This window comes from Dendrobates tinctorius, unplaced genomic scaffold (assembly GCF_039654945.1).
Source record: "Dendrobates tinctorius isolate UK_male_01 unplaced genomic scaffold, ASM3965494v1 ptg000056l, whole genome shotgun sequence".
Classification (NCBI taxonomy): domain Eukaryota; kingdom Metazoa; phylum Chordata; class Amphibia; order Anura; family Dendrobatidae; genus Dendrobates; species Dendrobates tinctorius.
Window position 1 is genome coordinate 16,326,841 of NW_027361724.1, and position 14,074 is coordinate 16,340,914.

Consider the following 14,074-nt stretch of genomic DNA (forward strand, 5'->3'; position numbering starts at 1 on the left):
CGTTACTCTGTAGGCCCCCTGTAATTTGTCTCAGCAGTGCTTATAATATTGTTTGTTTTTTGCCTTAACAGTGCTGTTTTCACATGGACAAACCTTCTTGTAGTGGTCCTTGAGTTAGATGGGCCAGAACAAGAGGCCCTTGACCTAGTGGCTCTAGTGACCAATGTAGTTTTGGAGGAACATTATCTGATAGTTGGAGTTGTGGTCATTGTGGACCCAGGCGTTATTCCCATCAATTCAAGAGGAGAAAAGCAGCGTATGCACTTGCGTGACGGATTCCTGGCTGACCAGCTTGATCCAATATATGTTGCTTACAACATGTGAACTGAGGAAAAAAGCAGCTTCCCGCCTTATCCAACCATGGACTGGGTGCTGGGTACGAAACAAAGCTGAGGAGGGGAGACCACGTACTACTTCCATTCATCGAGGTGCTGGATTACTGCTGTCTTCCCTCCACCCAGTTGTGCTTCTCGTCACAGGTGGAAGGAAACCCTCTTGATGCCAAGAATGTTCGGAACAGAATGTAACAAACTTTTACCTCTTACCGTGGCACTGGATGTAGCTTCCTTAACCCTCAACGTCAAATGCTCTGTGTCCTGCGCAGCGTCCATCCTGCCTCTTGTGTTGTGTCGCCTTACAGCGCCCAAATCCATGCAATAATGTGAATCTCCGGATCGCCCAAATCTGAGCACATAGATATTTTTTTTCCCTTTTTCATCAAGTATATGGGAGCACCTATGCCTCCTGAGCCAAGATGGACTTTTCCAAAGTGTGAACGTTCACCAGCCCTTTGTGAGCTGCTACTTCACTTCTCATCACTGAATGTAATTATGTACAGAGACTGTATAATTTATTATGTGCATCAACCTAAAGGCAATCCCAACTGGTTCTGAACAAAAAGGGACAGGACCACTTCAATTTTATCACTGTAGTTTTTATAGCAAAAAAAAAAAAAATTAAAAATAAATCCATTAAGCACTACAGATCCTGATGCGTTACCTGTGATATTAGAAAAAAAGATAAAAAGCACATTAAACATTTTAAAAAAAATGTCTGTAGTTGTGTCCAAGGGCACTGCCAGCCACCAGCATTGAGTCTCGTTATCAGTTAGGTTATAGTTCGCTTCACGCTCCGATACGGGCAACGTGTGGCTCTGTCTGTTGTAAAATTCCAATTCACAGTGTGCACTACAGCTGCAAAGCCCGAGCATCAGGCGATGGCCTTGCCTGAATATTCACCTATTATTACAAGTTTTACATGTGTTTACATTTTGAATTTCATTTCACGTGAATATAATATTCCAGAATCACCTCCAGATGGGAAACACTTTGCAGCCACCCTGTCCATAAAAGAAGCAATGTCAATAATGAATAGATGACCCAACGTCTGACCCTTGTAGGACCGTACTCACCTGCACTGTCCGTGATGAACTGGTGATGGTCCAGGTTATAGTGACTGATAAATGACGTCTCCAGATAGGGTTTCTCTTGAAAACAGCGGAGCCAGCGATCCTGTCCCCGCTGTATATGTGCAGCGGCTTGTCCAACATGAATAGGGTGTGCTTCCAGTGAGTAAGCCTTGGAGAAAAGGGAGAGCGAGGCCGGTGATCGATTACACAACACTAAATTACCAAAATATTCATTTACATGACGTGGATTATGTTCAATCATGTTGGCTGTGGAAGGAGCCATGCTTCAGCTGATTGACAGCTATCTGTCATCTCTCCCATACACAGGAGCGCTCCTGTGTTCTCGATGAGAAAGCCACCGACGTCTGTCTGAGATCTGACAATTGTCCAGCACGCCCATACAGATTAGCGTGTCAGTCGATATTGGCTTATTGTGTATCAGGTGCTTGTAATTCTATATTAGATACAGCTTAGCTGACATTGTTTCATCTGTCCCAGTGTTATTTCAATAACTAAAATGTTTGATCTTGTGAACCACGGTCCCCTGAAAATCTAATATTGTGGCAATCTGGCAAAAACAAACCTATTGTTGGGTGTAAATCAGTTCTGTTAATATAGAATGACTGTGACAAATGTATCAGTCATGTCAAACCATCAGTTAGAAGAGTTATTATATAACACTAGCTGAAGAGCCCGGCGCTGCCTGAGCATAGTAACTAACTACGGTTAGTTATAACAAATTATAATGATTATATAATTATAATCATTTTATACAATATATTATATTATATATATATATATATATATATATATATATATATATATATATATATTATAATCATATATAAAGCTGAGTGTAGAGCCCCGCCCACTCCACATAGCCACATTCACTATAATATCCCACATCGTCCCGTCAGCCACAGGACTACTACCCCTAATATCCCACATCAGCCAGAGCCACCGGACTACTACCCCTAATATCCCACATCGTCCCGTCAGCCAGAGCCACCGGACTACTACCACTAATATCCCACATCATCCCGTCAGCCAGAGCCACCGGACTACTACCCCTAATATCCCACATCGTCCCGTCAGCCAGAGCCACCGGACTACTACCCCTAATGTCCCGTCAGCCAGAGCCACCGGACTACTACCACTAATATCCCACATCATCCCGTCAGCCACAGGACTACTACCCCTAATATCCCACATCAGCCAGAGCCACCGGACTACTACCCCTAATATCCCACATCGTCCCGTCAGCCAGAGCCACCGGACTACTACCCCTAATATCCCACATCATCCCGTCAGCCAGAGCCACCGGACTACTACCACTAATATCCCACATCATCCCGTCAGCCAGAGCCACCGGACTACTACCACTAATATCCCACATCATCCAGTCAGCCAGAGCCACCGGACTACTACCCCTAATATCCCACATCATCCCATCAGCCTGGGGTCAGATAAAAAGAGCGCTGAGTGGAATGGCCCCAACTTCCATACCAGGGATCCCTTTGAGAGGCCTGGGGTCAAAACCAAAGCCCTGGATGGATTTTCTCTGACTTCCATACTAATGATGCCTTTTAAGAGGGAAGATGTGCCTACGGGATGGAGGATGTGTGATGGGGATATGGACGGGGGGGGGGATTCATTTCTGTCATGTGCTCCTTTCAGGGGGGCAGACAATGGCTGGGAGCTTATGTTTCTCAATTTCTCCCACCATGTCAGTGTCTGCTGAGGTGTTGTCAAGTAGGAAAACTTGCTCATAGCGACCAATCACAGCTCAGCTTCTTTTGAACAGCTCTGGTAAAATGAAAGATGCTTCATGATTGGTTGGTGATACACACACACACACACACATACATTCACTTTTATATATAGAGATGCTGAAAGAAGTCAGTTATGTCTTATGATATAAAGTTCAGCTTTGGTTGAAGGGGTAATGTGTTGCTGGTAACATTTGTACACACACCTGCCTAGAGCTGTGGATGATCGGCCGGCATTGCATGGGTGTTCTGTTCATTATAGTTTGTCCACACAGACCCAGATTCACTATGACAGGTGTTTTTCATGCCAGTCATGATCAGGTAGAATGAGGCTTGCCCCATCACCGCCTGCAGATTCATAGCATTAGGCCAGGGTCACACTTGCGAGTGCAATGTGAGAAACTCAAGTGAGTCTCCAATACTCTGGATCCCAGTGTGCGGCTGCATACTCCGGTTCAGAGTGCTGGTGGCAGGGCCGGGTATTGATGCAAGTTTCTCGCATTGCACTCGCAAGTATGACCCCGGCCTTACAATGATGTTCAGCCACTTTATTTAAAACACTACTATCAGGAGAAAATTAACTGTATCCTGCCAAAAGCTTTCAATCATGCAAGCAGCAGCACTTTGACAACTCGCTCTGCACAGAAGTGCTACAGAGCAAGTGCTCAGATTTCCAGGGCGTGTTAACAGCTGCCATTTGCTACTGTATATACTGAGGGAGGACTGTTTGCTCCCTGCCACATCCCTATGACTGAAAGCTGGGGGTTACAGAAAGGAATAAAGTTCATATTCTCCCAGGAGCCAGTAAGGAGATGAGACAGTGTTTCAATGCTATTAACTCCTTAACACCCAAGGGTGGTTTGCACGTTAATGACCGGGCCAATTTTTACAATTCTGACCACTGTCCCTTTATGAGGTAAGAACTCTGGAACGCTTCCATGGATCCTGGTGATTCTGACATTGTTTTCGCGTGACATATTGCACTTCATGTTAGTGGTAAAATTTCATTCATATAACTTGTGTTTATTTGTGGAAAAAACGGAAATTTAGCAAATTTTGAAACCCTCGCAATTTTACAACTTTGAATTTTTATGCCCTTATATCACAGAGATATGGCATTCAAAAAACTTAACATTTCCCACATGTTTACATAAGCAGAATTTGGGAACCCAAATTTTTTTTGTTAGGAAGTTATAGGGGTTAAAAGTTGACCAGCGATTTCTCATTTCTCCTATGCCTCATTGGGAGACACAGACCGTAGTTCTTGCTGTGTCGCCAAATGATTGGCTCAGAGAAAAGGATTTTACGGTGAGTACCCACAAAAATCCCTATTTTTCCACAAAAATGATCTTATCACCCCCAATTTTTATTTTCCCAAGGGTAACAGGACCCCAAAAGTTATTGTGCAATTTGTCCTGAGTACGCAGATACCCCACATGTGGGGGTAAACTACTATTTGGGCGCATGGCAGAGCTCTGAAGGGAAGCAGCGCCATTTGACTTTTTTTGGCAGGAATTGAGATCGGACGCCATGCCGCGTTTGGAAACCCCCCACAAGTGACCCAAATTTGCCCCCAATTTTTTATTTTCCCAAGGGTAACAGGAGAAATTGGACACCAAAATTTGTTGTGCAATTTGTCCTGAGTAGGCTGATACCCCATATGTGGGGGTAAACCATGGTTTGGGCGCATAGCAGAGCTTGGAAGGGAAGGAGCACCATTTGACTTTTTCAACGCAGAATTGGCTGGATTTGAGATCAGACTCCATATTGCGTTTGGAGAGCCCCTGATGTGCCCAAACAGTGGAAAACCCCCAATTCTAACTTCAACCCTAACCCTAAGGATGTATGCACATGTTGCGGATTTATATTCAATGGCAAATGAAAAACGCATATGCTGCGGATTTTTCCATGCGGTTTTAAATCCGCAGCATGTCACAGGTGTCAAAACGCAGGGGAAAACCGCAGGCTAATCCGCAGGGAAACGCAGGCCATTTGACCTGCGGATTTACCTTCGGATTTAGCCAAATCTGCGCGGCAGAATCCGCATCATGTGCACACGTCCTTACCCTAGCCCTAACCCTAATGGAAATATATACTTTTTTTTAACTTTAGCATTTTTCCCTAACTAAGGGGGTGATAATGGGGGGTTTGATTTACTATTTGTCGGGTTTTTATTTTTGGCAGCTGTCACGCTAAAAGACGCTTTTTATTGTAAAAAAAAAAAAAAAGTTTTTGCATCACCACATTGAGAGCTATAATTTTTCTATATTTTGACCCACCGAGTCATGTGAGGTCTTATTTTTTGCGGGACGAGTTGTCATTTTTATTGGTACCATATTCGGGCACGTGACATTTTTTGATCACTTTTTATTACGATTTTTGGGACGCAGAATGAAGAAAAACCAGCATTTCATGAATTTCTTTTGGGGGGTGAGTTTACACCGTTCCGCGTGTGGTAAAATTGAAAAAGCAGTTTTATTCTTCGGGTCAGTACGATTACAGCGATACCTTTTTTTTTATGTTTTGACGCTTTTATGCAATGAAAAGAATTTTAAATAAAAATTTTTGCATCGCTTTCTTCTGAGAGCTGTAACTTTATTTTTTCGCTCATGACGCTGTATGGTGGCTTGTTTCTTGCGGGACAAAATGACGTTTTCAGCGGTACCATGGTTATTTATATACGCCTTTGATCGCGCGTTATTGCACTTTATGTTCGGCGGTATGATGATAAAGCATTGTGTTTTGCTTTTTTTTTTTTTTAAGGGATTAACTAGTGGGATAGTTAATAATTTTTTTTTATAAGGCGGGTCGTTACGGACACGGTGATACTAAATGTGTTTTTATTTACAAAAAATGTATTGGGGAATTTTTATACCTTATTTTTACTTTTTTTTTTTTTTACTTGATAATTGTCCCGGTGGGGGGGTGGGGAAGGAACATCACTATAAGGTGTCAAATCGAAGATCTGACACTTCACACAGTGACACTCTGTGTCAGATCAGCGATTTGACAGAAGCTGCTGCAGGCTTCCTCTTGCCTGCTCTTAGCAGGCACTGTGCAGGCCTCCACGGCCATATTGGATACGGGGGGCCTGCAGAGAGGAGACCCTCAGAGCGACTCAGCACATGGCACTGCTTCGGGGGTCGCAGGGAAGCACGGAGGGAGCTTCCTCCCTGCGCGCTTCTATGCCCCCGGTACACTGCGATTATGTTTGATCGCAGTGTGACAGGGGTTAATGTGCCGGGGGCAGTCTGTGACCGCCCCTGACACAGTGCCAGGTGTCAGCTGTGATAATCAGCTGACATCCGTCCGCAATCAGCGGTGCTCCCCCCGGGGGGCGCCGCTGATCGCTATGACATAATTCCCAAGGACAGGATAGTAAGTCCCAGGGCACATGGATGGGATAGGACATCCAATGGCAGAAAGGGGTTAACCTGCAGGTTAACCCTATAGCTGCAGGATAATAATGTTAGGGGACATAACATATTTGCCTGCAAGTAGAAATTGCTGTAAAGTGATCCTTGGGCTGTGTCTGGTATTGCAGCTCACTTCTATTCAATAAGGATAAGAAATACTGAACAGAAGTAATGAAGTTTCTTGAGATTAAAATAGGGATTTTTGCGTACTCACCGAAAAATCCTTTTCTCCAAACTAATCATTGGGGGACACAGATAGTGGATGTTATGCTGCTGGCCACTAGGAGGACACTAAGTAAACCAGAAAAAAAGTTAGCTCCTCCCCTGCAGTATACACCCTCTCGCTGGCTGAGATTTCTCCAGTTCGGTAAAAAAAAGTAGTAGGAGCATAAACAGTTAACAAAAACCATAACTAAGTCAAAACCTAAGAATGCTACGGTGAGCCAATAGGCTAAACAGGGTGGGTGCTGTGTCCCCCAAAGATTGGCTCGGAGAAAAGGATTTTACGGTGAGTACACAAAAATCCCTATTTCTCCTATGCCTCATTGGGGGACACAGACAGTGGGACGTCCTAAAGCAGTCCCTGTGTGGGAAGCATACATCTGCTTATACCCCATGTACCACTGAGTCAACACTGAGGTACTGCCGATTGCAGGCTGCGTCTGCCGAGAGCTGCATCCGCAGATGCCTGAGAATGAATTAGGCAATGTTTGTAAAGGTATGCCGGCTGGATCAAGTCGCAGCCTTGCAAACAGGTCTGAGAGTGAATTTGGCAATGTTTTGTAAAACGTATGCAGACTGGACCAAGTCGCAGCCTTGCAGACCTGTTCTGCCGAGGCCAGGTGCCCGGGTAGAGTGCATCTTAATCCCTGCTGGGACAGGCACGTTCCTGACATGGTAGGATTCCTGAATCGCCAAGCGAATCCACCTGGCTAGCGTTGCTTTTTACGTGGTTAGACCCTTCCTATGCCCCTCTGGAAGCATGAACAGGGCATCTGACTTGTGGAAGGGAGCCGTCCGTGAGATGTACAGTCTCAGTGCTCTAACCACATCCAGGATGTGGAGGGCCTTCTTAATGCGAAGGACTGATGCCGGACAAAAGGAAGGCAAAACAACATCCTCGTTGAGATGGAAAGAGGAGATGACATTGGGCAGGAAGGACGGGGGACGTCCTGAGAACTACCTTTTCCTGATGAAAAATTCAGGAACGGAGAACGGCAGAACAGGGCTGCCAATTCCGAAACTCGTCTGATTGACGTAATAGCCACTAGAAAGACCACCTTCCAAGAGAGGACAGACAGTGACACGTCCTGCAGCGGTTCGAAAGGAGCCTCCTGTAAGGCCCCGAGAACCAGATTAAGGTCCCATTATTCCAATGGCCTTCTATAAAGAGGCGCCACATGGGAAACTCCCTGAATGAACGTCTTGACCTGAAGTTTGGTGGCAATTTTGCATTGGAAAAGCACTGACAAGGCCAAAATTTGGCCCTTGAGCGAGCTAAGCGCGAGGCCTGATTTTAATCCAGATTGAAGGAATTCCAATATGGCCGGAATGGAAAAACATCAGAGGCGATCGACCATGATCCTTGCACCACGAAAAGGTTTTCCAGGTGCGGTGATAGATGCACATGGACACAGGCTTCCTAGCACTAATCATGATGTAAATCACGTCGTGAGAGAATCCAGCCTGTGCTAAAATCCAGGATTCAACGGCCAAGCCGTCAAAGACAGGGCCCCGGAGTTCGGGTGGGAAATCCATGCGATCTGGAAGTCGCCAGGGGACGTCGGCGCCTAGTTGTATTAGTTCTGCATACCATGCTTGGCGCGGCCAATCTGGCACGACTAGGATCACTGGTACTCCCTCCACTCTGATATTCTTGATGACCCACGGAAGCAAGGGAAGAGGAGGGAAGATATACGGGAGCCGGAACCGGTGCCATGGCAGAACTAGGGTGTCCGCTCCGATGGCACATGGATCGCGCGATCGGGCAATGAACCGAGGAACCTTGTTGTTTAGTCTTGAGGCCATGAGATCCATATCCGGAGTCCCCCAACGATGACAAATCTGCTGAAAGACTTCCGGATGAAGAGACCACTTCCCCGAGGCATTGCTTTGGCAACTGAGAAAATCTGCCGCCCAATTTTCTACACTCGGCCCAATGGAGGATGTGACTCACTTTGTGCATGGCCATCCTGCTCTGGGTACCTCCCTGGCGGTTGAAATGCGCTACAGCCGTGGCATTGTCGGATTGGATCCTGATGGGGCGACCTGCGAGGAGATGGTGGAAACTCCGTAGAGCTAATCTGATCGCTCGTATCTCCAAATTGTTGATGGGGAGACGTGACTCTCGGGCTGACCAATGACCCTGTGCCGTGTGGCGACGAAAGACTGCACCACAGCAGAGTAGACTTGCGTCGGTGGTTACTACCAACCATATTACTGGGAGAAAAGACCTCCCTTGATTCAGGGAGGACCTCTGTGTCCACCACCTGAGGGCTTGCTTGACCTGCAGGGACAGAGGAATCCAACGGGTTCTTGTCCCAAGCTAATAGCAACGTGTGCTGTAAGGGACGGAGGTGGAACTGTGTAAATGGAACTGCTTCCATCGCTGCCACCAACTTTCCGAGAACTCTCATGCTGAAACGAATGGAGTGAGAAAACCGGTCGGGAAAGAGTCCACGGTGCCTGTTGTAAGGCTTGGGTCGCTCCTTGAGGGAGAATGACCAACCCGTGGGAAGTGTCCAAGATAATCCCTAAAAGGGAAATCTGCCGAGCCGGTTTTGGGAAAGACTTTTCGAAGTTTATCTTCCACCCCAGGCGAGAAAGCGTATTTACTGTTATCCATGGATTCCTCGCAGGCTGGAAGGGACGGACCCTTGATGAACAGGTCGTCAAGATACGGTAACACCACCACTCCCCGAGAGTGGAGAATGGCCATTACAGTCACCATGACCTTGGTACAGACCCTGGGGGCGGTGGCGAGTCCGAAGGACAAGGCAACGAACTGGAAGTGTTCCTCGTGAATTGCTAAACGCAGGAACTGCTGGTGGGACGGGCACATCGTAATGTGAAGGTAAGCGTCCTTGATGTTGATGGATGCTAGGAACTCTCCTTTTTCCATGGAAGCGACAACTGATCGGAGAGATTCCATTCGGAATCGCTGTACCTTGACAAACTGATTTAACAGTTTGAGATTCAGAATGGGATGCATCGTCCCATCCTTTTTTTGGGACCATCAAAAGGTTTGAATAAAATCCCGTATACCTTTCGTGATGAGGGACCGAAATGATGACTCTGTCCCTTAGCAGAGCCTGAACAGCCCGAAGGAAGGCTCTTGACTTTTTCTTGGGAGGAGAGGAAAGGAAAAAAACGAATTAGAGGGGGAGAAGAAAATTCTCTCTCTCGTATCCGGAGGACATCAGCTCCCTGACCCACTTGTCGGTAGATCTATGAGATCTGGCTCCCCTAGATCCAGAAGCCCTAGGCCTGGGTCTCCAAGAGCAGCTAGGTCTGTATGAGACCTGGGAGCCTCTGTCTCCGTGCAGGGACCAACCTCATCCGGAAGAGAAGGTAGAGGAGGACCAACCGGAATTGTTGCGAGATCGAAAACGCGTCGGCTGTTGGTTGTGAAACGGCCGAACAGCCCCTATTGTTGAGGAAGGAATTTACTTTTTCCCCCGGTAGTATCAGAAATGAGCTGGTCCAGTTTCTCTCCAAAAAGACGACCCATTTGAAAGGGGAGATAAGTGAACGATCTTTTAGGTGTGGCGCCCGCCAGCCGCGGAGCCATAGGGCTCTTCTAATGTAGATCGCATTAGCGGCAGTTTGAGCCGCGCAATTGGCGGCATCAAAAGAATAGTCTACTACAAAGTCCGCTGCGTGAATTATCTACCTGGCGACAGTGGTTACTTCGGAGGAAGATTGGTGCCCTGGAAGGAAGTAATCAAAACTTCTGCCCAAGCGGCCATTTCCTTAACCCCTTCACCCCCAAGGGTGGTTTGCACGTTCATGACCGGGCCAATTTTTACAATTCTGACCACTGTACCTTTATGAGGTCATAACTCTCGAACGCTTCCATGGATCCCGGTGATTCTGACATTGTTTTCTCGTGACATATTGTACTTCATGTTAGTGGTAAAATTTCATTCAAATAACTTGCGTTTATTTGTGAGAAAAACGGAAATTTGGCGAAAATTTTGAAAATTTCGCAATTTTCCAACTTTGAATTTTTATGCCCTTAAATCACAGAGATAAGGCACACAAAAAACTTGATAACTAACATTTCCCACATGTTTACTTTACATCAGCACAATTTTGGAACCAAAATTTTTTTTTGTTAGGAAGTTATAAGGGTTAAAAGTTGACCAGCGATTTCTCATTTTTACAACACCATTTTATTTTTAGGACCACATCACATTTGAAGCCACTTTGAGGGGTCTATATGATAGAAAATACACAAAAGTGACACCATTCTAAAAACTGCACCCCTTAAGGTGCTCAAAACCACATTCAAGAAGTTTATTAACCCTTTAGGTGCGTCACAGGAATTTTTTTGAATATTTAAAAAAAAATGAACATCTAACTTTTTTTCATAAAAAAAATACTTCAGGTTCAATTTTTTTTATTTTACCAAGGGTAACAGGAGAAATTGAACTGCAAAAGTTATTGTGCAATTTGTCCTGAGTACGCAGATACCTGATATGTGGGGGGGAACGACTGTTTCGGCGCATGGCAGAGCTCAGAATGGAAGGAGCGCCGTTTGACTTTTTCAATGCAAAATTGGCTGGAATTCAGATTGGACGCCATGTCACGTTTGGAGAGTCCCTGATGTACCTAAACAGTGGAAACCCCCTACAAGTGACCCCATTTTGGAAACTAGACCCCCCAAGGAACTTATCTAGATATGTGGTGAGAACTTTGAACCCACAAGGGCTTTACAGAAGTTTATAACGTACAGCGGTACAATTAAAAAATCATATTTTTTCCACAAAAATGATCTTTTCACCCCAATTTTTATTTTCCCAAGGGTAACAGGACCCTAAAAGTTATTGTGCAATTTGTCCTGAGTACGCTGATACCCCACATGTGGGGGTAAACCACTATTTGGGCGCATGGCAGAGCTCGGAAGGGAAGCAGCGCCATTTGACGTTTTTGGCTGGAATTGAGATCGGACACCATGTCGCGTTTGGAAAACCCCTGATGTACCAAAACAGTGGAAACCCCCCACAAATGACACCATTTTGGAAACTAGACCCCCTAAGGAACTTATCTAGATGTGTGGTGAGAACTTTGAACCCCCATGGGCTTCACAGAAGTTTATAACATAAAGCCATACAATTAAAAAATCATATTTTTTAAACAAAAATGATCTTTTCACCCTCAATTCTTATTTTTCCAAGGGTAACAGGACCCTAAAAGTTATTGTGCAATTTGTCCTGAGTACGCTGATACCCCACATGTGGGGGTAAACCACTATTTGGGCGCATGGCAGAGCTCGGAAGGGAAGCAGCGCCATTTGACGTTTTTGGCTGGAATTGAGATCGGACACCATGTCGCGTTTGGAAAACCCCTGATGTACCAAAACAGTGGAAACCCCCACAAATGACACCATTTTGGAAACTAGACACCCTAAGGAACTTATCTAGATGTGTGGTGAGAACTTTGAACCCCCATGGGCTTCACAGAAGTTTATAACATAAAGCCATACAATTAAAAAATCATATTTTTTCCACAAAAATGATCTTTTCACCCTCAATTCTTATTTTTCCAAGGGTAACAGGACCCTAAAAGTTATTGTGCAATTTGTCCTGAGTACGCTGATACCCCACATGTGGGGGTAAACCACTATTTGGGGGCATGGCAGAGCTCGGAAGGGAAGCAGCGCCATTTGACGTTTTTGGCTGGAATTGAGATCGGACACCATGTCGCGTTTGGAAAACTCCTGATGTACCAAAACAGTGGAACCCCCCACAAATGACACCATTTTGGAAACTAGACCCCCCATGGAACTTATCTAGATGTGTGGTGAGCACTTTGACCCCCCCAGTGCTTCACAGAAGTTTACAACGCCCGGGCGTGAAAATAAAAAATTCGTATTTTTTCCACAAACATGATCTTTTAGTCACCATTTTTTTATTTTCCCAAGGGTACCAGGAGAAATTGGACCCCAAAAGTTGTTGTCCAATTTGTCCTGAGTATGCTGATACCCCATATGTGGGAGAAAACTACTGTATGGGCACACGTCGGGGCTCGGAAGGGAAGTAGTGACGTTTTGGAATGCAGACTTTGATGGAATGGTCTGCGGGTGTGATATTGCCTTTGGAGAGCCCCTAATGTACCTAAACAGTGGAAACCCCCCACAAATGACACCATTTTGTAAACTAGACCCCCCAAGGAACTTATCTAGATGTGTGGTGAGCACTTTGACCCCCCCAGTGCTTCACAGAAGTTTACAACGCCCGGGCGTGAAAATAAAAAATTCGTATTTTTTCCACAAACATGATCTTTTAGTCACCATTTTTTTATTTTCCCAAGGGTACCAGGAGAAATTGGACCCCAAAAGTTGTTTTCCAATTTGTCCTGAGTACGCTGCTACCCCATATGTGGGAGAAAACTACTGTATGGGCACACGTCAGGGCTCGGAAGGGAAGTAGTGACGTTTTGGAATGCAGACTTTGATGGAATGGTCTGCGGGTGTCATGTTGCCTTTGGAGAGCCCCTAATGTACCTAAACAGTGGAAACCCCCCACAAATGACACCATTTTGTAAACTAGACCCCCCAAGGAACTTATCTAGATGTGTGGTGAGCACTTTGACCCCCCCAGTGCTTCACAGAAGTTTACAACGCCCGGGCGTGAAAATAAAAAATTCGTATTTTTTCCACAAACATGATCTTTTAGTCACCATTTTTTTTATTTTCCCAAGGGTACCAGGAGAAATTGGACCCCAAAAGTTGTTGTCCAATTTGTCCTGAGTACGCTGACACCCCATATGTGGGAGAAAACTACTGTATGGACACACGTCGGGGCTCGGAAGGGAAGCAGTGACGTTTTGGAACGCAGACTTTGATGGAATGGTCTGCGGTTGTCATGTGCGTTTGGAGAGCCCCTGATGTACCTAAACTATTGAAACTCCCCACAAGTGACCCCATTTTGGACACTAGACCCCCCACGGAACTTATCTAGATGTGTGGTGAGCACTTTGAACCCCCAAGTGCTTCACAGAAGTTTATAACACTCGGACGTGAAAATAAAAAAATCATTTTTTTTCCACAAAAATGATATTTTTGCCCCCAATTTTTTATTTTCCTAAGGGTAACAGGAGAAATTGGACCCCAAAAATTGTTTTGCAATTTGTCCTGAGTAGGCTGATACCCTACATGAGGGGGTAAAACACTGTTTGGGCGCATAGCAGAGCTTGGAAGGGAAGGAGCACCATTTGACTTTTTCAACTCAGAATTGGCTGGAATTGAGATCAGACGC

The 14,074-nt window shown here is 45.5% G+C and overlaps 2 protein-coding genes across 10 annotated transcripts in view; one reads left to right on the forward strand and one right to left on the reverse strand.

Moving 5' to 3' along the window:
• DIP2A (disco interacting protein 2 homolog A) overlaps positions 1-983 on the forward strand; it is a 110,786-nt gene extending 109,803 nt beyond the window's left edge. For all 5 annotated transcript variants that reach the window (XM_073577535.1, XM_073577536.1, XM_073577538.1 and 2 more), the window contains one exon: positions 72-983. In XM_073577535.1, coding sequence (XP_073433636.1) covers positions 72-324 — 253 coding nt within the window. In that variant the 3' untranslated portion in view covers positions 325-983. The remainder of the gene's footprint in view (positions 1-71) is intronic.
• PRMT2 (protein arginine methyltransferase 2) overlaps positions 1-14,074 on the reverse strand; it is a 50,129-nt gene that overhangs the window by 8,440 nt on the left and 27,615 nt on the right. For 3 of the 5 annotated variants that reach the window (XM_073577546.1, XM_073577545.1, XM_073577542.1), the window contains one exon: positions 1,412-1,577. In XM_073577546.1, coding sequence (XP_073433647.1) covers positions 1,412-1,577 — 166 coding nt within the window. Of the gene's footprint in view, positions 1-918; positions 1,578-14,074 lie in introns of those variants that run through there. The other 2 variants (XM_073577544.1, XM_073577543.1) reach the window with 2 other exon arrangements.